This window comes from Nylanderia fulva, unplaced genomic scaffold, assembly GCF_048542155.1.
Source record: "Nylanderia fulva isolate GAGA-0341 unplaced genomic scaffold, ASM4854215v1 Scaffold113, whole genome shotgun sequence".
Classification (NCBI taxonomy): Eukaryota; Metazoa; Arthropoda; class Insecta; order Hymenoptera; family Formicidae; genus Nylanderia; species Nylanderia fulva.
Window position 1 is genome coordinate 199735 of NW_028189335.1, and position 24355 is coordinate 224089.

The 24355-nt window shown below is 33.1% G+C and overlaps 1 protein-coding gene and 1 long non-coding RNA gene across 2 annotated transcripts in view; one reads left to right on the forward strand and one right to left on the reverse strand.

Moving 5' to 3' along the window:
* Positions 1–22019, forward strand: part of LOC114933726 (dynein beta chain, ciliary) — a 57475-nt gene extending 35456 nt beyond the window's left edge. The window contains 27 exon segments of the mRNA XM_085488769.1: positions 1193–1321; positions 2185–2404; positions 2475–2636; positions 3403–3552; positions 4341–4502; positions 5362–5598; positions 6391–6612; positions 6978–7229; positions 7981–8107; positions 8175–8308; positions 8945–9182; positions 9517–9704; positions 9834–10003; positions 10731–10951; positions 11126–11402; positions 11489–11764; positions 14077–14482; positions 14798–15114; positions 16562–16694; positions 16881–17162; positions 17600–17806; positions 18513–18846; positions 18989–19164; positions 19619–19729; positions 19794–19967; positions 20220–20368; positions 20572–22019. Of these exon segments, the coding sequence (XP_085344895.1) occupies positions 1193–1321; positions 2185–2404; positions 2475–2636; positions 3403–3552; positions 4341–4502; positions 5362–5598; positions 6391–6612; positions 6978–7229; positions 7981–8107; positions 8175–8308; positions 8945–9182; positions 9517–9704; positions 9834–10003; positions 10731–10951; positions 11126–11402; positions 11489–11764; positions 14077–14482; positions 14798–15114; positions 16562–16694; positions 16881–17162; positions 17600–17806; positions 18513–18846; positions 18989–19164; positions 19619–19729; positions 19794–19967; positions 20220–20368; positions 20572–20866 (5749 nt within the window). The 3' untranslated portion in view covers positions 20867–22019.
* LOC146724854 (uncharacterized) overlaps positions 1–24355 on the reverse strand; it is a 60768-nt gene that overhangs the window by 32870 nt on the left and 3543 nt on the right. The gene's annotated exons all lie outside the window — the stretch shown is intronic.

Sequence of the window (24355 nt, forward strand, 5' to 3'; positions counted from 1 at the left end):
TTTTTGGAAAATAAAAATTGAATAAATCACATAATTTACACGAACTTTAACTGTAATAAATATATAAACAAAACTATTTCAAAAAATATATATTTTAATGAGATAAAAAAATACATATTTTAATCCATTTTTAAGAGAAAATGTAAAATATTTTCCTAATATTGCCTAATAATATCTGATTCTTAACTTTTTAACGATTATTGGAAAAATATTAATTGCACTTCATTAAAATTATTTACTTAATTATTATTAATACATGAAGAAAAAATCCATTTTAATTATACATAATTTATTGTTTACGAAATATTCGAATAGTTTCTAAACTTTTGAAGTATCTTGTATAAGACAAAAATTCGCGAAAGAAATATGACTGTTAAAACAAGAATAAAAAAAGTCTACAACGTTTCATTAATAAAAAATTAAAATACTTTTACGTATGTTTTGAATTTTTCATGCAAAACATCTACCTGAATACACAAATATAAAAAAAAATTTTAGATATCTAAAACTAAAATAAATTACCCCAACAAATTTCATTTATTTCCACAAATAGATTAACATATTGCAAAAAGAAGAAACAATCAAGACAATTTCCAAAAGAATATAGCATTCACTAGTAAAAAAAATACAAATATACGATATTAGCAAGGTGTACATACAATATTAGATTCCCAGCAAACACCGATATATAATTGTTACATTGCTATAATAAAACGGAATATAACAGGTAATATAACGTGTACGTTACATGTAACATCCATGTTAGTTGTAATTTCCCACTCATAGATGTAACATTTTAATATAACATATATTACATTGTAGTTATATTGTAATTATATATCAAATAGCACATTGATGTATTGATAAGTCAGTGCTATCTTGGGATATAATGACAATATAACTACAATGTAATATATGTAATATTAAAAATGTTACATCTATGAGTGGGAAATTACAACTAACATATACGTTACATGTAACATGCTTAAGTATATAACATTTATATATTGTATTTGCTGGATTCTTAGTTCCCTTATCTTATATATCTTTATTTATAATCAGTATATTTTCTGAATTAATAATTTTATCACGCTTGAAATGTAATTTTTCCTAATTGAAAAATAACTTACAATAACTCACAATAGTAATAGAAATAAGGTTTCCCTAATATATAATTACGAATTTGTTACAGGTACGACAGAACGAAACTAACTCTAAAGGAGATTCACAATACGCAGTATGTGTCTTGCATGAATCCTACCGCAGGTAGTTTCACCATAGATCCTCGCTTGCAGAGACACTTCGCCGTTTTTGCTGTCAGGTAAAGTTATTTCCCATATACCTATTCTCGATTACTTACGCACAGTGTTTGCTGTTATCTAAATAAAATTATATAGATGATCATCTAGATGAAACTTTTGCGTTATCTCATCATTACATAGATAATAAAAATGTCTATGTCTGCATCTTATTGTTAGATGAAAAAAATGTTGTGTTATCTTCACTATAAATTATCTATAGATGTTCAACTAATTTGGTTTAGAATCATAGTACACAAAAATATTTAATTAATAGAACTTAAGCAGTAAGCGCTAAAAACTTATAAATAAAAGTATGAAAATATTTTTATACCCTTTTATAATTTACATTTTTTTGTAACTGTGTTTACATAAGCAATCTTAAGGGGATCCTAAACGCTGTCCTATTTTATTGATAAAACATTATTTTTGCACCCTTTTCTTTTTACTGCTTATTATTAATTTTTATTGATATATTTTCTTTTTAAGCGCGAATCGATTTTATGTTAAAAACAAAAAAATTTTTTTAATTAAAAATTAAAAAGATTTTTTTGTTTTTAACATAAAATCGGTAGGTTCGCGCTTTGTTTCTATATGTACTCTAATCGTGGAAAAGCATTTATTATTCTATTCAAGTAATAAAAAGAAAAAGAACAAAAATGATATTTTCGATAAAATAGGATGATATATAGGATCCCTTTAAAAATAATATTATCTAGCTGAATCGTCGTATAATTTTTTCTAAAAAAATTATCTTTATCTTATCTAAAATAAATTTATATAATTTCTTATCTTCAACTAGCTAATTTCAAAATAATCTAAGTACAACACTGCTTACGCAATACAAGCAAATATTCATCATTGTATTTGACGTTTTCTTGCCCAGTTTTCCCCAAATCGAGGCGCTCAAACTGATATACAGCCAGATCCTCGAGCAGCACGTGATTGATCCGCGGCAAAAGTTTCATCCGGCGGTGCAGAAGTTCACGGGTCCCTTGATAAACACCGCGTTGTATTTCCACGATAAGATCGCCGCGACCTTCCTACCGACGGTCATCAAGTTCCACTATGTTTTCAACTTACGCGACTTAACCAACATATTTCAAGTAAGAAATGCGTCTCCGCCTACCAATATACGTGATTCTTTTTCTCAAAATACAAAATAATATCGTTCAGGGAATGCTGTTCGCCCGCGGTGACGTCTTACCACTTCCGAGTCACATAATCAGGCTTTACGTTCATGAAGCGACGCGGGTGTATCGGGACAAATTAGTGAATTTTGACGATCAGAAAGTGTTTGATCGGCTGTTGCTCGAAGCTCTTCGAAAAAATATACCCGTACGTTTATTTAATGGCTTATCTGTCAATGCATAATTATTCATCTCTGAGTCAATGTATATGGATACCCAAATAGTAGGTACCAACTGCATATATTTTCGACACATTTTTTAAAACAGCTATACTAGGCATCAAACAGTTTTTTCTGTTTCCAAATTTATATTCTGTATTAGACAAAGAAAAGTTCTGATACATTTTTAACATTTAAAATTATTTTGGATATCCCATTCATTAACAGAAGAATTAACCCAGCAAACACCGATATATAATTGTTACATTGCTATAATAAAACGGAATATAACAGGTAATATAACGTGTACGTTACATGTAACATCCATGTTAGTTGTAATTTCCCACTCATAGATGTAACATTTTAATATAACATATATTACATTGTAGTTATATTGTAATTATATACCAAATAGCACATTGATATATTGATAAGTCAGTGCTATCTTGGGATATAATGACAATATAACTATAATGTAATATATGTTATATTAAAAATGTTACATCTATGAGTGGGAAATTACAACTAACATATACGTTACATGTAACATGCTTATAAGTATATAACATTTATATACTGTGTTTGCTGGAAATATAGAGATCACGAGCAATCCTTTTAGATCCATCTCAACTATTATACGTTTATTTCGAAATGTTTGAAATGTTTGCTACACCTGAGCTGATCCCAATTGTAAGCGTGAAACACGCTTATTGGCTTATTTATACTGGATGTTTTACCTGATTGATTGACGGTTAGGACTTGAACGAGAACGAAATCGGTTTGGAGCAGCCGTTGATATACTGTCATTTCGCGGAAGGGATCGGAGAACCCAAATATGCGCCTGTCAAGAATTGGGTCCAGCTTGTAAAATTACTCGATGAAGCTTTGCTCAATTATAACGAACTGGTATATTTCGATGGGATATTGTTATCTTATTTATTCTCTACATTTGTCTTTAATTTCCTTTAAGAGGATTCCTCAGCGAACTCCGACAAAATAGTAGCGTCCTCATTTTGGAATTAAAAATATCGGTAATTACTGACTGGTAATTGATTTTTGAAGAATAATTATTGATATTTTAAATTTCACATTATAAATCATCCAGATTAAACATGTATTAGAAATCCATGTATACATGGCACACATGGAGTCACTTTCTGCGACGTTTAATACTATTACAGATTTGAATGTAAATATGTATTATTGTTTTTTGCTCTATTATACCTACAACGCACGCACACATACGTAGAAATCGTAATACAAACTATACTTTTATATTAAACTTCTAATCTAGATTTAGAAGATAACAGTTTTTCTTTTCATGTATCTTAACTCCCCTCTCCCCAAGGATCTTGTGTTTATATTCGTATAAAATGTATATTTTTTATATAAAACACATAATATGATTAGTTGACAGTTCGTCTGCCATTCGAGACGTTATATCGAGATAAAAGTTGATAAGGAAAACTGTAATTTCGTAATTATTTCTCGTTTTTCAATATAAAATCGAGCTTTCCTGGGATCATTGATGTATGTATTGCAATCTTGGTCGATAAAACAAACAAATATGAAGGATCCTCTTAAATAAATAGAATACAATAAATGTAATAATCTAGCATTTATAATTGTGTCGATTATATCAATTATTTTGCAAGTCATGATACGACTTTCTCTTATTTCTTTCGATTTTATAGGTCTCTGCAACGAATCTAGTACTATTCGAGGACGCTATACATCATGTGTGTCGTATCAATAGAATATTGGAGGCGCCGAGGGGTAATGCACTTCTTGTGGGCGTAGGTGGCAGCGGCAAACAATCCTTGTCACGACTAGCTTCTTTCGTTTCCTCGTTGGAGGTAAGCGGGGCCATTTTATCGATTAGGCATCATAGCCACGTTGTATACGTAGTTCTAGCTTCTCGAGCTTCCAGAAAAATATTCGATAGAGTAGATCACGACAACCAACAACTAGCGATGGGATTAAGTATCTTACAAGTAGGTTTAACTTTGTTTGCATGATTTCAAACTCTCTTTAAGTATCTTGAAAAACAAGAGTAGTATTTTCAAGTACATGCAAACCTTGATCAAGTATGTTCGAATTTTTTATGAGTATTTATAAGAATTTACATTGCATACGGAATATTTACGAAGTACTTGGATAAACTTCTACAATGTATTTCTTACGTCAAAGTAAAGAAAAAGGTTTATATATACCCCAAAAGTAAAAAATGAGTGATTACGAAATTAGAGTAAAACAAAGTTTGTGTTAATGTTATTATTTAATAATCATAAAAGTAAGCATTTAACTAAATAAGGAATGCCCAAAATGATAGCCATTTGATTAAAAATAGGCAAATTTTTATCTATGAGGACGTTTAAAATTTGAGTATAATTATTCTAAATTCGATTACTTTGCAAGTACAATATGTGAAATATTATTTATTATAAGTATTATTCGAATCCTCTATAGAAAATGAAACTTAATTATTACATTCAATTTGGATTTTTAAGTACATATTGAACTTGATCCCATTCCAAGTTGGTTTCAACTGATTCATCAAACATATAGACGATAAACAAAGGAATGTGTATATATATAAAGAGAGAGGCTGATAATAAAAATCATATTTTTGCAATTGTTGCAAATGTTTAATGAGTATCTTAAGCTAATATAAAAACAGTTTGTTTGGATTTAACTTATATGTGTATTAAATAGGTATTTCAAGTACAACTGCGTAAAGGTTACTCGTTAAACGAGCTGAAAGCTGACTTGGCCGTGTTGTACTTGAAGGCCGGTATAAGAGGTATCGGTATTACTTTCTTAATGAGCGATTCACAAGTTGCTGAGGAAAAATTCTTAGTCGTTGTGAATGATATGCTGGCGTCGGGGGAGATTGCAGACCTGTTGACTGACGACGAAGTGGATAACGTCATTAATACTGTGCGCAACGAGGTAAAATACAACATACAGCGCCATTTTATAATAGTACGTCAGATATTTTTTTATATATTGAGATAAAAGGTGCAGAAGGTTCGCAAAGTATTTAATCATTTCAAGCATTATCTTAAGTGTATCAAAAATTCTAAATTTTGCTGTTTTTTAGCTTATATTTATTACACTGATCAACACTGATTTTATTATCAATTATAGATTGATAATAAGGTAACTTTGTATCACTGATTTCGAACACACATGACATTGATTTTCCTAAATTGGCCTTAATTTTTTAGATAAGGGTGTTCCATGAAAAATATAAAAATTGCGAAAAAATGTAATAAACAGACGTAACCTATCCCTATATAAATCATACGGAAACTATCTCAAATCATAAAAAAGTATATGAAACATCTAATACAATTAATGCATAGAAAAATGCCGGTTATACGATTTTCATTTATGTGGGTCATCAAGATCACGTTAGAGATAAAATTAATGTTGAAGAATAAAAAGACAGACCAAATCTTGCTGCATATGTCAGCAGTTACAGATCGTATTTGGAGTAATATCGTAATTTGGGTATCTATTCTCTCAAAAACTAGAGTTAATTTGGCAAAACGGTTGTCATTTCTGAATTCAGCATCCCTAAAATACCTTAAATTCGTTCAAACATCCTTGGCAACGTAAAGCTAAAAATATCCAATTTTTTAAATTATTTCGAAATTAAATCGGATATTGAGATGATAGATATACGGGAAAAAACCGGGAATTAATGCTACCAGTCAATTAGTATCGCTCTTCGTGCAGGTCAAGCAAACCGGGCTAATCGACACTAAAGAGAACTGCTGGAAATTCTTCATCGAACGCGTGCGAAGGCAATTGAGATGCGTCCTGTGTTTCTCACCAGTAGGGGCGACCCTACGAAAAAGGGCCAGGCAGTTCCCCGCAATAGTAAATTGCACTGCGATCGACTGGTTTCAGGACTGGCCACAAACGGCTTTAGAATCCGTGTCGGCGACGTTTTTGGAGGTATAACACATTTTACACGCGGTTATTTCTCTCGACCCTACCGCAAAATTGGTTTTAACATAAATTTAAATAAGATATATATTATAATCTTAAATAAGATATAGTAGTTCTTTTTCTCATAATATTATCATAGTTATTAAGTTAATAATGTCTAATTTTCTTTAAATATATATAACTATATTACAAAAAATTCACCTTATTTTGATCAAAAATTAAAAAAAAAGTCTGACGTATTATTTTGAAAATATATTAAAGATTCATTAAAATTATAATAATGTGCAAAAGTGAAATGTTATTTATAATATTTTTTCTAAAAAAAGCTACAACTTTGTAATTTTTAAATTTTTAAAATTTCTTTGTACTAGGATTTAAAGGAGTTACCGGTCGAATATCGAACTTCCGTATCACTTTTCATGTCTTTTGTTCACACAAGTGTGAACAACGTGTCCGCGATATATTTGCAAAATGAAAGGAGATACAACTACACGACGCCAAAATCATTTCTCGAGCAGATCTCTTTGTACTCTAAATTGTTAACGGAAAAAACATACGATTTGAACGCGATAATTTCGCGTCTCAACGATGGATTGGTGAAACTCGCATCCTGCGCCATTGAGGTATATTTTGTTATATTTCTTGTTCTCTTTTCGGAATTTTTATTCGATAGATTATAATTTTCGTTTTTGCTTTCTGCGTAAAATTTTAGAATACTACATTATATTTTATATGAATGTCTGAATTCAGATATGACAATGAAAACATTCTTGTACTTCATATTTATATTAAAAGAAATAAAAATGATGTATAAGATATAACAATAAAAAATATAAATAATAAAAATAAGAATTTAAATATAAATAAATATAAAAGTGTAAATATTTAAAATAATCATTTTTTAATGATAAAAAAACATTTAAATTCAAATAAAATTCATATAAAAAGATTCCATGTCACTATATTACATTTTCTATTTCAAATGTGTTTGGACACTCATTTTACACATTTCTAGAAAAAGTTGAAAAGTTTCTAAAATAGACAATTATCATATTTTACAATAAAAATCCGACCAAAATTACTTTAATTTTGTTTCAGATTAAATATTATTAACTTATTAACTTTAATTAAATTAATAAAAGAATTGTTAATAGAAAACTACCCGCATTGCTTGCACTTGTACGTGTGCAGGTATATGTATTTGTGTACGTGCTTTTTTCTCTCCCCTCTTACATATAGAATATATATAATGCACATATGTTACGAGCACATTAGGGGTAGCCGATTATGGCTGGCAGGCGGCGGGTGGCAAGAGAAGCCCTCGCTCCAGGCGCTCCTTACGTCCATCTTCTGAGTTATCTTTTCGCGAAGTAGGTCGACAAGTTAAAGATCATTCTGACCGCTCAAGAGATCGAGTTGAAGAAAAGGAACGAGATAGCCGACAAGATATTGACCGAAGTGCGTGCGGAGAACGCGATTGTGGAGGCAGAAAAGGCTATCGGTAAGACATCGTAGAATTAATCGCTAACGTACGATATAACGAGCACGAAACGGGGAATTTTTTTTAGTGATCGAGGAAGAGGCGAAAGTGGCGGAGATGAAAGAGGTGGTGTTGGAAAATCAGAGACACTGCGACGAAGACCTGGCCCGGGCGGAGCCGGCGGTGCGCCAGGCCGAAGCTGCGCTCGATACTTTGAACAAGGTTAACGAACTCGCGATATGTATTGTAATCAAAGCGCCGAAAAAGCAATGAGTGGACAGGAGTCACGCGACGGCAATTTAAAAAGAACACACAAAAATGCAGAGAAAAATTTGTTGTGATGGAAGGGGAGGATGTTATTTCCGGGATCCCTTTTAACTTGATAGGTTTATTTGATACATTTTTCATCGGGAAAAAGAATGCCGCAAATTACGATGCGTTACAATCAATAGTTTTCGAGATATTAATGTTTCAAAATGTTAATTTCTTTTAAATCTATTGAGATTTAAAAAATTTTTGGTAATAGTCATTTTCATTAATCTTTTATTAGATAACCGAAACGTTAATTGTTATGTGAATAAAACACATATATATATATACACCAATCAATCAATGTACCTTGACTTAATGTCTAATTTTTTTAAATTGTTATCGCGCATTTATTTACGGCATATTTCTTCTAATAAAAATGAATAAGGGTTTCGAAAATAACAATCTTGTCAGATGGGAAAAACACATATGATAAAAAAAGAAGATTCTTAAGTTTAAAATCTGATAGCTTGTCATGTATTTTAGTGTAACGAAATATGCACCTATGGCGGGTTCTATAAAAATAAAAAAAATCTTACATGATTGCAGAATAACATAACCGAGTTGAAATCTTTCGGGACGCCGCCGGAAGCGGTGCTAATGGTCGTCCAGGCTGTGCTCATTCTATTCTCACATGAGGGAAGAATTCCGAAAGACAAGACTTGGAAAGCCTGCAGAATGGTAATGGGATCTATTGACGGCTTTCTGTCGCACTTGCGGCATTATGAAAAAGAGAACATACATCCGGAGGTCGTTAAAGCGATCCAGCCATACATCAATGCCAAAGGTATCATTGCTTATAGTTTAACTATTATAATTAGCTATGGAATTAAGATGGCAATTTTAGGCATTCTTCATCAATTAAATGCTTACTTATAATTAATAATAACGTAAACTTTATTTTAATGTGAGAAATAGAGTCCAAGTATTTCGTAAATTTTAAGCAATGACTTCTCATCAAAAAATGTTCATATTTTATAATATCTAGTTTTAAACCAAATAATAATGATACAGTAAACGCAATTACAAACACACCACAGTCATTTGGTTGTCGTTGTTTTATATCTGAAAAATAAAATAAATCATATGTATTTAATAAAATACGTTACACATATGATTAGAGTTCGATCCGGATTTCGTTTATTCAAAATCACAAGCGGCAGCAGGACTGTGCAGTTGGGTCAAAAATATCATGATATTTCATTACATTAACGAGGGCGTAAAACCTCTGAGAGCCGCGCTCGCTCAGGCAAATGCCGAGTTGAGGGCCGCTGTGGAGAAGTTGCATTCTTTGAGGAACCGCTTGGCGGTGAGTTTATCCCTCGATTTACAGCATAAACTAGTGTTATTTCTGCTTAGTTTCTCATGTATCTTTTCTATTAAAATATAAGAGGGATTGTGGGTTTTGAAATTTTCTTCGTTCACGCACATTCTGCAGGAGCTTCAGAGGATGCTAGACATTTTGAGCGAAAAGATGAACGTGGCTTTAGCCGCAAAACAAAAGTGTCAGGACGAAGCGGAAGCCACCGCGTTTACTATAGATCTAGCAAATCGATTGGTAAATGGCCTCGCGTCCGAGAACGTTCGTTGGGCCGAGACTGTGCAAGTGTAAGTGTACAGATTTTGTTTATTTGTTTACTTATACATTAGAAAAAAGAATTATTTAGAAAAACAAAAAAAGCGTTCTATTAATATCGAGTTAATTTGGCAAAATGCGCTTTATGCAACACTCCTGTTCATCATATACTGACAACTGAATCATCAGAGAAAGGATAAGAAATTATTTTCTTTTTATAACACTGCTCAACAAAAATGACTTTTTTTCGAACACCGGAACGAGACTAGTCGTTTCTTATAGTTTTTTGGACGTTGAACACAAATCTGTCTTCAAAATAGCTCCATCACGTCACCGAAAATTTCTATTAAGAGCTAAAAATCTTAACAATATACTTTATTTTGGTGGCAAGAAAACTTCTTTAGCACGTCGCATATTGTAGCTATAATATGACAAAGTTTGTGAAAATAACCCTTTTTGCAACTTAATTGCATGTCTCTTAAAATTGTGACGTGATGGAGCAATTTTGAAAACAGATTCGTGTTCAGCGTCCAAAAAACCATAAGAACGACTAGTTTCGTGCTGGTCTTTTTTTTTGTTGAACTGTGTAATAATTGATTCAATTTATTGTATTAATTAATAAATGTGTAACAATTTTCATACTTATTTAAATCTAATTTGGTTCATGCAATTAGTTTATTTTCAAGCATCGAGATAAAATGTCAATTACCCGCGTTAAACGTATTTCTAAATACATTTGTGCGATACACCACAAAACAGGTTAAAAAAATCTGAAATTACCCTACCGGGCAATGTGTTGCTCGTCACGGCATTCATCTCTTATATGGGATGTTTTACGAGGAAATACAGAATGGATCTCATGAATTTACATTGGTTACCGTTTCTCGACAACCTGCAAGTGCCAATACCGCACACACCAGACTTGGATCCGTTGTCTTTAATGACCGACGACGCGAAGATCGCCCAGTGGAATAACGACGGTAAGTGGCACGTTTGATTCTTTTATTTTACTTCATTTATTTTAATCGCACAATTTTGAAAATCGCAATTTTACAGTACTCTTTCATATAAATATAAATAAACAAATACATAAAAAAATATAGATTAAACTTTTTCCCATCGAAATCTATTTTCCTCGATCCTCCTACATATAGGTTTACCTACGGATAGAATGTCCTCTGAAAATGCGACGATACTCACGAATTCGTCCAGGTGGCCACTAATGATCGACCCGCAATTACAGGGAATCAAGTGGATCAAGAATAAATACGGGGACAAATTAGTGGTATTGCGTTTAACTCAAAAGAATTACCTCGACAGAATCGAACACGCTATCGCGCACGGAGAGGTAGTGTTACTGGAGAGTATTGGAGAAACCGTCGACGCCGTCCTAGATCCGATCCTGGGTCGGGTTTTAATAAAGAGAGGAAGGTATACACACATGTTTTTCTTTTTTTATCAGTTAAACATGAAATATCCGACGAAATATTGAACTTACAAAACAAACGTTGACAAAGGGCCATCAAGGTGGGGGACAAAGAGGTGGATTACGATCCGCGCTTCCGTCTCATCTTGCAAACGAAACTGGCGAATCCTCACTACAAGCCGGAGATGCAAGCACAGACCACGCTCATCAATTTCACGGTTACGAAGGACGGTTTGGAGGAGCAGCTATTAGGCGCCGTCGTGAAAGCGGAACGTCCGGATCTGGAGTCGAGCAAAGCCAAGCTCACGACTCAACAAAACATGTTCAAGATCACGCTGAAGGTGTTAGAGGACGATTTGTTACACAGGTAACGTGAGTCATACTTTCTATAATGTGATGAAATATTTGATCAAGTTCAATGTATACTCAAAAATCGAATCCGATATAACCAAGTTTTATTTTATTTAGAATTCAAATAATACTCATAAGAAATATTTCATATATGTATCGTACTTATTGTGTGAAGTAATCGAATCTAGAACAGATATGTTCGAATTTCAAAAATATTTAAAATTTAAAATAATACTTATAAGTACTTTCTATCGTAAAAAATTGAATCTTTTACAAGTAACACTCGAATTCTAACAATAAGATAACAAATTCGATTTTAAATAAGATAGTTTATCTCTATCTCTCTATATATCATACATATAAATACTTATAAGATTCGAATATACTTTATCTAGTTCGAATGTATTTATGGAAGTACTGTCTCGTATTTCAAAATATACTTATTATAAAGAGTTATTCAAAACTATCTTGTTCAGGTTCGAATCTACTTGAAAATTATTGTTTTTAATATACATAGAGAATTCGAAAATTAACTTAACCTAACTTATTAAAACTAACCTATCCATACAAATTCAAATCTATTTGCGAAGATACTTTATCTCATCGTTAGAAATATCTCGATTACATCGAATTTACTAATTTTTCGATTCAATTTTTGTGCACACGAATTTAATGTTAGTTAATTTAATGTCTTTAAGGATCCTGCCCAGATAGCACTGGACGTTCAGAGAACGTCCATTTTAAGTCCGATTAATGTCCGCACGTCCACATAAAATGAACATATAGGAGACATCCGTTATTGGAATTGAAATGGATATCCCATTCAGAATCTATATATATTTTAAGTCCGCATTTGGATATTACATGAATTTTATTATTTTTATTTATATCCATTAGATTTTCAATATATTAATAATATATATATATATATATATATATATATATATATATTAAGTTTTATATATTAATTTATACATTAAAAATAATAAATTATATTATTTTATTATAAAATTATACTTAATTACAATTTATTTATTTTATATAACAATAATAATTAGCACAATTTAATTAAGATAAATATCGAGTAATACGCGCACGAACGCTGCGTTTCGTAAAGTTTGAATTTTGTGCTATTACTTGATAAAAACCATTTTTTTAAATTATTGAAACAGTTTATTATTATAAGTTTATTGAACAGTAGTATTGTATGTTTTTATTATTATACTAAAAGGTCATTTTTTCAGTTACCAAAGTTTTATATTTAAGTTATCATATTTGTCATTTTGGTATATAATTATGCCAGTATACTTTGTTATCTCATAAAAAAATTTGTTTTATTGAAAAGATAACATCCTCACAAAAATAAATCACTTTAAATATAATTTGTTTTTTAAAATAATTTTAATTAAAATTTAAAATTATTTAAAAAGATTTTCAAAGTAGATACAAAATTAGTCCATAATAAGTCCAACATTAAATATGTATATTGAACATTCTATGTTATAACATTCAAAGTTATAACAAATGTACATCCTTTGGACGTTCATCGGATATCCGACGAATCTTATTTGGATTTTTAATAGACGTCTTATGTCCAAAAACGGATAGCCGTTGGACATACATTGAACATCCTAATACTAACTGGGTATATATTTACTGTAGCCATCTTAGATTGATGATGTCAGAAGCGAGAAAATATATCATGAAAATTCTTGCGACTTACGTTAAAATAAAAGTATTTTTCAATACAATAGCATTTGAAATCGATAGAACAGACATGTAAGATATATCGAAAACTCTCCTTTTGGATAATCAATAAATAACATATACATATGTTAAATTGAATTGAGTCTAACCAAGGATAAAAACCAGCTTTTGACAGGTATCGAAATGAAATAAATATTTGCTTTCACATATTAAATTATGTCAAAATAGGGAGACTATATTTTAACACCACAATTATTTTGAACATAAAAACACTGCAGTAAAACGAAAAATAACGCTCTAAGTCGCAAGAATAATTTAGCTTGCTAAAATGCCATTTATGCTTATTATTAACAAACAAAATTATATTTATTAATTATATTATTTTCGTTTATTATTGTACATCTTTTATCGATAAAACAATATAGAGATTTTTATTGCCATCGTTTTGAATTAATCGTTACTGTCAATGCGGACTTGACAATCGAATATGTAAGAGTCTTGTTTATTGAAATCTTCGCATTCATGATTTAAGTTGAAGAATAAGTTTTTTACCTGTTTTATCTATTTTTTAAATTTGTCTGTCATCTAATTACATCAAGTATGGTCACGTTTCTCGTTCAGATTAGCAACGGCGGGACCCGACATTCTAAGCGACGTCGCTCTCGTGGAAAACCTAGAAACTACGAAAAAGACCGCGAGCGAGATCGAAGCGAAGGCGATCGAGACGAAGGTGACCGCTACAAGGATAGACGAGGCGCGAGAGTCCTATCGGCCGGTGGCATCCGGGGCAAGCCTCCTCTACTTCATTCTTAACGACCTCAACAAGATCAACATGCTGTACCAATTTTCTCTCAAGGCGTTCAGCACGGTCTTTCAGAATGCTATTAAATTCGCGGAACCGGCCGACGCCCTCGGTAAACGCGTCGCCAGTCTGATCGACAGCGTCACGTATCTGGTTTTTACGTACACCAGTAGAGGACTATTCGAGAGCGACAAGCTCATATTTCTCTGTCAGCTGACTCTTCAGGTACTATATCATCTCGTAAATACGATGCGGCTCTTTTTTTGGCATAATAAACAATAAAGACTCTCATACCAAAAACATTAAAATCAATAAAACAATAAGATATGAATATGTCAATATATGTAAAAAAGTACTAAAATTATTTAAAAGTTTTTACTTATACTTACCTTTATTTCGCGTTTAGCTTTTATTACATCTTTTTTTACATCTATATTGAAAAATTAGTTTTCATAAATTTTTAATAAAAAAAATATTAATTATAAAGCAATCATGTCGAATAAATGAACATATAGGTATTAACAAATACTTGCGGTTTAGATTCTCCTGCAAACAAAGGAGATAGATCCAACCGAGGTAGATTTTCTCTTGCGATTTCCTTATTTACCGGATCAGACGAGTCCGGTGGACTTTTTGAGCAATGTCGCCTGGGGCGGCATCAAGTATTTGAGCGGAATGGAAAATTTCCGCAATCTAGATCGCGACATAGACGGGGCGGCGAAGAGATGGAAGAAATTCGTGGAATCGGAAACGCCGGAGAGAGAAAAATTCCCTCAGGAATGGAAAAATAAGCCAGCCTTTCAGAGACTTTGCATAATGAGATGCGTGAGACTAGATCGAATGGTCTACGCCATACGGTACAATTTGCTCTAGACTGAATGTTTGTTTGAATAAAAATCAATAAAATATGTGCAATTATACAGGGTGTCCCAAAAAGGTCGGACCCCTTAAAAATCTCGAAAAATATATGTTTTATAGAAGAAAATTCCAGACAAAAGTTACAGGGTTTAAAAAGTCTATTTATTGATCTTATCAGTTTGACCTTGGGTGGCGTTCCCAAGGTCAGAATAAGGTCATCTTGAATTTCTTAAATAGAACTCTATATTTTTGATTACATATTCTTGTAGCTTACCTCGAGAGCTTTTCAAAACACTATAATAAAGATTTTTTATAAGGTATTTTCCGAATTACAAAACTTGAGTTTGTTACAGTTCTGAAAAGCTTGCTATAATTACAATTCTAACAAATCTTAAAAATGAAGATAAATGGAAAAAGAGTCCGTAGATAAGGATGTCGAAGAATACGGAAAAACCTTCACTAATTCAAGAGATCACAACCATAAACAATAATAAAGTTTACAAGATTTTTCAGTTGCGATGAATAATAATTAGTAATTAGTTTGTACTGATATTATACACAAAACGTACAACATTCTTGTACATCTTATTAGAACTGCATTGTAGAATAATTTGAATTTTCAAATGTGACCCCTAAAAACCAATGGGCTTTCATTATATCATAATATCGTAATGATTTATTTAGCAACTCATCTTAAATAAATAGATTTTTTAGCCCTACAACTTTTATCTGAAACTTTTTTCTGTAAACCGTATATTTTTCGAGTTTTTAAATTTATATACATTGTGTAAATTTATATACACTTTAAATTTTTTGTCGAAAATCAAGAAAGGAATCTTTCATATAAACATATACCCCTATATCTTTCCTTGAGAAATTACACTCTTCTAAGGAGAGAGATAAAAAATAAGTTTTCTTCAACTTTTGAACAAATTAAATACATTTTGAACATTTTCTATTAGTATTAGTGCTCGAAAATTAATTTATTTAAATACAATTGGCAAACGTTTTGATCTATATTAGATATTCTTGTATTTAAATAAATTAATTTTCGAGTACTAATACCCTGCTTCGGCTTAAAGCCACTTTTATAGTGATTTATTCTTCGGAACCTTATATCTCTATATTTTTATATTTATTTAGAATCACCTTGTGTGTATATAAATATTTTTCATCTTAGAGTTTGAGTCTTTTTATAAAAGATTTAATTCCTTGCAATAAAAATACCTATAAGTACTATTTCAAATCTTGCAGGTACATTCAATCTAAAATTTGAATATAACTGTTCTAGATTCGATTACTTCGCAAGTACTATATATAAAATATTATTTCTTATAAGTATTATTCGAATCCTAAGAGTGCAACTCGATTATTGGTTTCGACTTGAATTTTGGAATGCATATTGCTTATTTTATATCTAATTTAATGTTTCAACGATTTCTATAGAGGTTTCGTGGAAGAGAAACTGGGTGCAAAATTCATACAGTTCCGTACGCAGCTATTCGAAAAATCATACGAAGAGACGAGCGCGAGCACGCCGGTATTTTTCATCTTGTCTCCGGGAGTCGATCCTTTAAAGGCACGTTTTCTACGTCTCTAGACATTAGAGATAATTTTAATTGGCGACTACTCGGATATAAGTACGCATGTACTTTTTTCACGATTCTATCGAATATTAGTGAAACTAGTATTAGTTTGAACTTTGAACATAACTAAAAGTGAATTAATTGATTACTTAACGGAATAACGATGCCGCTTAACGTAGGATGTCGAGAAACTCGGTAGACGGCTCGGCTTTACGTTCGATGCACAAAATTTCCACAACGTATCCTTGGGACAAGGTCAAGAGCCCGTCGCCGAAGAGGCGATGGACATCTCGGCGCGCGACGGTCACTGGGTTATACTTCAAAATATCCATCTGGTGCGAAACTGGTTGCCAAATTTGGAAAAGAAAATAGAACAGCTCTCAGACGAGTCGCACAAAAACTATCGTCTTTATATTAGTGCGGAACCAAGCCCCGATCCTCATGAGTCGATAATACCGCAGGTAAAAGAAATTGAAAACAATTAAAACCAATGAAAAATTTTAAAAATTGCCAGAAAAAGTGAATTTTTTTTTTACGAATATTTTATCCGCTCTCGAAATAAATACCCAATATATATTATATATATCAGCCAACAGAGCCAACGCAATGTTATTGCAAAAATTGAGAAACTTAAGAATTCGTATCTTGTGGTTGAGATCTCAAAATTCCCCTTTGTTCCTTTTTTAATCCCCCAGTAAAGAAATAAGCGAGAAAAATATTGGTTTTATTTTTTTATTACATACATTTTATTTTTTTACATGCAATTTATCGTAAAAAAATTACAAATAAAAAAAAAGTGATAAGTTTTTCAATTTTTGTGAGCATCATTTCTAAACGTTTGTCATTTCTAAACTTTTGTCAAATTTTTTGCATATAACATTTCACGATGTGATCGAAGGGCATATTAGAGTCGGCCATAAAGATCACCAATGAACCGCCGACGGGTATACGTGCCAATATCCACAAAGCTCTGGACAACTTTAGCCAGGAAACGTTGGAGTCTTGCACCAAGGAGACAGAGTTCAAAGCTATTCTCTTTGCTCTTTGTTATTATCACGCTGCTGTAGCCGAACGTAGAAAATTCGGGGCGCAAGGATGGAATAGGGTTGGTATTCGCGCTACTTAAGCATTAGGCTTTCAAATATTCTATGTAAAAATTCTATGTTCAAATATTCTATGTAATTCGATAAAGTGTTCTATAACTTTGTGAGTCATATATTACAAAATGATGACTCCAATCACGTAAGTTTTAAATTTTAGACGAATTTTAAATAGAAAGTTAAAAAATTCTATATAGAAGACTACATCCAGTAATAATTATACAAGGTGTTTCAGAACTGGCGGAAAAGTTTTTAATGTTAGATTCCTGCGTATCATTTGGAGACGATTTTTCCTTAGTGAAAATATTGAGGATGGCATCATTTTTAGTATGTTCTCAATTTTTGCTATTATGTAACTTTATATAACGAGGCCTTATATTAAAATTCTATTAAAGCAAACTCTACCTAAAATTAACTGAAGAATGTAGTTTTGTTAATATTTTATTTCAAAAAAGCTTAGTTTCCAAAAAAGCCTTTATTTTCAACTGCTTAATAATTTGAAAATTATTGGTGCCGCGACATTTTTGCTGAGAAAAAATCGTCTCCAAATGATACTAGGAATCTGCCATTAAAAACTTTTCCGCTAATTCTGAAACACTCTATTATATATAATATAATATAAATTGATGGATATCAAAAGATGCTGAAGCACCTTTTAATAAATGTCTTTACTCAATTTTCTTATTTTTAATATTTCATTAACGTGCACAGTTATATCCCTTTAACGTCGGCGACTTGACCATCAGTGCTTCGGTATTGTTAAACTATCTCGAGGGTAATACCAAGACACCCTGGGAGGATTTGCGTTATTTGTTCGGAGAGATCATGTATGGTGGTCATATAACCGATAATTGGGACAGAAGGCTCTGTAGAACGTATCTCCTCGAATATCTACAGCCGGAATTGGTCGAAGGCGAATTAAATCTAGCGCCGGGTTTTCTGGTGCCACCCAGTACTGATTACGAGGGCTACCATCAATATGTGGAAAATTATTTGCCGACGGAGAGCCCCGTCCTGTATGGACTTCACCCCAATGCTGAAATCGGTAAAATTTTCGCGATCAATTTTCGAATCAATTGTTGAGAATAAAGTTTACCTAATAAGATCAGCGATATTTCATTCATCGTGCAGTTTTTATTCTACTCGCGTTAAAACGCAATGAATAGTCTTGTTACCCCTTTGCACAGGGTTCCTTACAAACACGGCGGAGAACTTATTCAGGACAATCTGGGGGATGCAGCCGCGGGACGTCGCCGATGTAACAGCCGGAGTGTTATCGAAAGAGGACAAGGTGAAGGTTATGATAGAGGATTTACTCGACAAGCTTCCCGAGGAGTTTAATATACCAGACTTGATGAGCAAGGTTGATGTCAGGCTATTATAATCCAGACTCGTTATAAGAATCGTGTTCAGTTAATTTTGAAAACAAAAGGAACACTGGAATAAATGCGACATAAAGATATTTTTCAATCTAATGTCACACCACAATATAATGGCACAATCGTTCATATAAATATAATCATTAAATGTGATAATTGCTTACTTAAACTGTGTGTGTCACAAAGTCATTAGAAAATTATAATTATCAATTATTCCGATGTCATATTTAATGCAGTCTCCTAACTGCTTCTATACATGTGTTACCTTTCTAACATCGGTCATTACGCATTTTATGTCCTCGACTTTATTGCCGCTTCGGACGCGAGCTTTAATTTTCTCTCCTCTATCTTTATAACATCACGCAGCACTACTAATATCGTAATTTATTTTTTTATGGTGATAAATAAAATTTAACTTTTTTTCTCTGTTTCTCCCAGGTAGAAGATCGCACTCCTTTCGTTATCGTCGCTCTCCAAGAATGCGAGCATATGAATACGCTTTGCAAAGAACTAAAAAGATCTCTGAGAGAGTTGGATCTCGGTTTGAGGGTGGGTGGTTGACATGAAGAATATCGAAAAACAGTGATGTGACAAATCTAAATATCCATTTTAGGGAGAGCTCACGATCAGCGCGGACATGGAGGATCTGCAAAATCACCTGTTTATGGAATCTGTACCACCGTCATGGACCAAACGCGCTTATCCCTCCACTCTTGGTTTGTCGAACTGGTTCGCGGACATGCTCAATCGAATAACCGAGTTATCGAATTGGACGGTAGATTTTAACGTAAGTAAAGGCGAGACCGCGGTTTGCAGCAAGAGAAAAAAACGACTGCTACGAACGGCAAATAAATTAAAAGAGAAATTACATATTTTCATTGAAAAACGTGGGGAAAAAAGATCTGAAATTTTGTCACACGATGCAACCAACTCGAGAAGATATGGTTTCATCATTCGCTTTATTACGTTAAAAAAATTAGTCTTTCTTTCTGCGTTTGACCAATCTAACGCCTTCTTGCGGAACGCGTTTTTTTGACAGTTACCGTTGTCGATTTGGCTGGGTGGTTTCTTCAATCCGCAGTCCTTACTTACCGCCATCATGCAGCAAACCGCCCGTAAAAACGAGTGGCCCTTGGACAAGATGTGTCTGCATTGCGATGTGACCAGAAAGCAGAAGGAGGAAATTACGTAAGAGACAACTACGTGAGAAAGGGGAGATCTTTCCGGAAATATATAAAATTCCAAAATCCCTATTTTTTTACCGAACTTAAAATCCCTAAAGTACACAACAGGTTGTGCACTAAATTTTTGATGCAATAAATTTTTCGAAATTTGACCTGTTCTCGAGGAATCCCCAACGCGATTATACCAAGATAATCTTTTTATCACAGGGTGCCGCCGCGAGAGGGCGCATACGTGAACGGCCTGTATATGGAGGGTGCGCGATGGGATGTCCCGATTGGTATTATCACGGATAGCCGGCACAAGGAACTGTTCTGCCTAATGCCGGTAGTGTTCGTGAAGGCGATCACCCAAGACAAGCAAGAGACGAAGAACATGTACGAGTGTCCAATTTACAGAACTAGAATGCGCGGACCTACGTACATCTGGACGTTCAATCTGAAGACCCGCGAAAAGCCTACCAAGTGGACTCTGGCCGGCGTCGCGATTCTCCTACAGATTTAAGCTCCTCCTTTTCCTCTCTGGCTCGCGAAACCGACGTTCACACGCGATTTCGCGCTCGTAATAGTTTCTTCTTTTTTTTATGCTTCTCTTCACACGAGTAATGACAAGTCGTACCGCCGCCGCCGCCGCCGCGCGACCACGATTTCCCGGTTAATAACCTCTTGGCAATTACGTCAAACCTTCGCCGAGTTACGGTCGAGTCGAGGAGCGGCGATAATTACAATGCGCGTATTCGGGTAATTACGATTGGCGTATATACGCGTCCGTTGTAACGCGCATCTCTCTCTCTCTCTCTCTCTCTCTCTCTCTCTCTCTCTCTCTCTCTCTCTCTCTCTCTCTCTCTCTCTCTCTCTTTCTCTCCTTATCTCTTTGTAACCGGCGCTCTCAAAAAGTGGAGCGATTTCGAACTTGAGTTGGAGAACCTCGTTCTTTTTTCCCGAACGGAAGGAACTGGGCTCTCGCAGATGTGACGCGCTCGTTTAATCCAAAAAAATGGTATATAGTGGTCACCGGTGTCATCGCACGCCAATTGAAATCGTCAATTGGGAGAATCGACATAAATGTGACAACGTGCATGGCGAGTACACGTTTCGACAACGGTAGGAAGAATATATCTCTCTCTTCTTCGCACATCCGGTGTTTTCTTTGCGCACACATACACACCGCCCTCGCGCGTTATTATATTAGCTGGTACGGCTATTTGACAAGTCGACGATACACGACGACAATATGATTGGAGGTTTGGAGGAAGTGGTCACCCTTTATCGACTGCGACGTAATTATCTGTTTCGCATCTGATGACGCATCTGGTTTCGCGTGCCGTCCGGCTTCCGCGACGACGCCGATGCGCGGAATTTTTGGACACGCGAGCGAGAAACGCCTTGCGAAACCTAACCGAGTCAGCTAAACTGACAATAACGAAACGACCGGTGAAGGTTTAGCTTCCGCGGAAGCGGGAGCCTACTGTCGCGCGATATTGTAAACCGCAATTGACTCGCAATTGCGTATGCTCCTTATTCAAACGGTTTCGCTCTCGACTGGATCTGTCGTTACTATATGACGAGAATTTGTATGCAAGTCTATGCAAATTTTTTTTTTATATAAATTTGATCAGAGATCTTTGTTTATCTCCACATAATCTATCGAATTTATATTATTAATGGAAATAACTATGACAAGTTGTAAAAATACTTTTTATGTATACATCATAATGTTCTCTAAAATATATACGTTTTTTATATAGATCGTATTAATATTCTTTTCTTTGTCGCATAGCATAATTTAAGGGAATCCTTCACGTTTGTCCGTTTTAACAACCAATTATTATTTTCATATTTCTAGTCTTTTGTCGCATTAATTTGACAGAATTAAAAATGTTTCTCTATGATTGCAATACATACATCAATGATCCTAGGGAAGTTCGATTTCATATGAAAAATGAGAAATAATTATGGAATTACAGTTTTTCTTATCAATTTTTATCTCGATATGACGTTTCGATCGACTTGACAGTCGAGTCGTCATTCATCATATTATTATATGTAGTACTTTATATAAAAAATATACATTTTATATGAATATAAACACAAGATCCCTGGGCTTAAGATACATGAAAAAAAGAACTGTTATCCTCTAAATCTAGATTAGAAGTCTAATATGAAAGTACGGTTTGTATTACGATTCCTATGTATATGTGCGTGCGTTGTAGGTATAATAGAGCAAAAAACAGCAATATATATTTACATTCAAATCTATAATAGTATCAAACGTAGCAGAAAGTGACTCCATGTATGCCATGTATATACATGGATTTCTAATACATGTTTAATCTAGATGATTTATAGTGTGAAATTCAAAATATCAGTAATTATTCTTCAAAAATTAATCAGTAATTACCGATATTTTTAATTCTAAAATGGGGGCGCTACTATTTTGTCAGAGTTCGTTGTTTGCTGGAGGATTTCCTTAAGAAAGGATCAAGTTCAATATGTACTTAAAAATTCAAGTCGAATCTAATAATCAAGTTTCATTTGTTGAAACAAGTTGATTTTCAAATACTCATAAGAAATAAAATATTTCAAAAATATATTGTACTTGTGAAATACAATTAAGTATCTATAAAATTCAGAATAGTACTCTGACTTCTAAGTACTTTCTATCATTCCACTCATATACCTATTTATCCATCTACTCGCAATTTATTATAAGTATTCATAAAAGGTTTAATCATACTTGATCCAAGTTCAAATATACTTACAGATATAGAAAGTTCAAAATTATACAATTACACTCGAACCTTTTTGTATTAAATCCCATCATTAAAATACTTATAAAAGATTTGAACGTACTTGATCCAAGTCTACTTGAAAGTACTGCTCTTATATTTGAGATTTGAACCTTCCTCATTCAGATCTTCTACTTTTACTTAAAAGTACCGGTTTTTAAAGTAATTATATAGAGAGTTCGAAACTATGGTAAACAAATTCAAACGTATTCGTAAAATACTTAATCCCATCGCTAATAGCGATCATCAGCAAAATATGATAAAGCATCAAAAAACAAAATGATTATGCAATTCATATCAACCTATCTTAATTTTTTTGTGCATTTGGAAATCAAACTTTCACGAAGATACATATTTTCGCGGATAAGTTTCGGCATTGAATGCCGAATTCAGACGAAGCCGGCGCTACCTATCCTCGGATTAAGAAAGACTCGGGGAAATATTTTTCGATCATTAAACTAATTAGATTACCGGTATTGCAGCGGTCGGCTATAAATTAGAGCTCCAGGACCTTTTACGATTGCTCTCCGTCCGGACGGAGAACGCCTTCGGGCCAAACGCGCGTTTCTGGTATTTATACGGGACCTACCGAAGATGCAAGAGATGAACACGAACATGGTTTTGAGAAAAGCCGCATTCGAATCGCCGCATCCGACAAATCGAGAAAGACATCGTGCTACTCGATCTACTCGAATACATCATCCGCTTAAGCCCAATTTAAACGATCGATAATTCACGATAAGCATCGAAACACGATCCTACCTAAAAGCCGTTGTAATGTAAATATTTGTGATTATAATATATCTGTGAAAAGAATATTTTATATTTATGTAAGCAAAGATATTCGTGAAAATAAATTGGTAAATTTAATAACCATATATATACGTTTCAGAATCTTATGTGTGTATCTTGTGATATAAAATTATTTCTCGATCTAGAATTATTTCTCGAGATAGAAAAATAATATGCTTTCTAAACTATAAAAACACATTCATCTTTGCATGTTATATATCAACAATAATTATAAATCATAATATTATTGCAATTAAATAATTATATTCTAACATATACTCAGAGTATATACTTCATTATATGTATGTATATATATATAAACACACATGCTCTATAGTAATAAAAATTAAGATAACAAATTAGAAAAATAAAATGTCGATGCAAACACATTTAATTACACTAATAATTATATG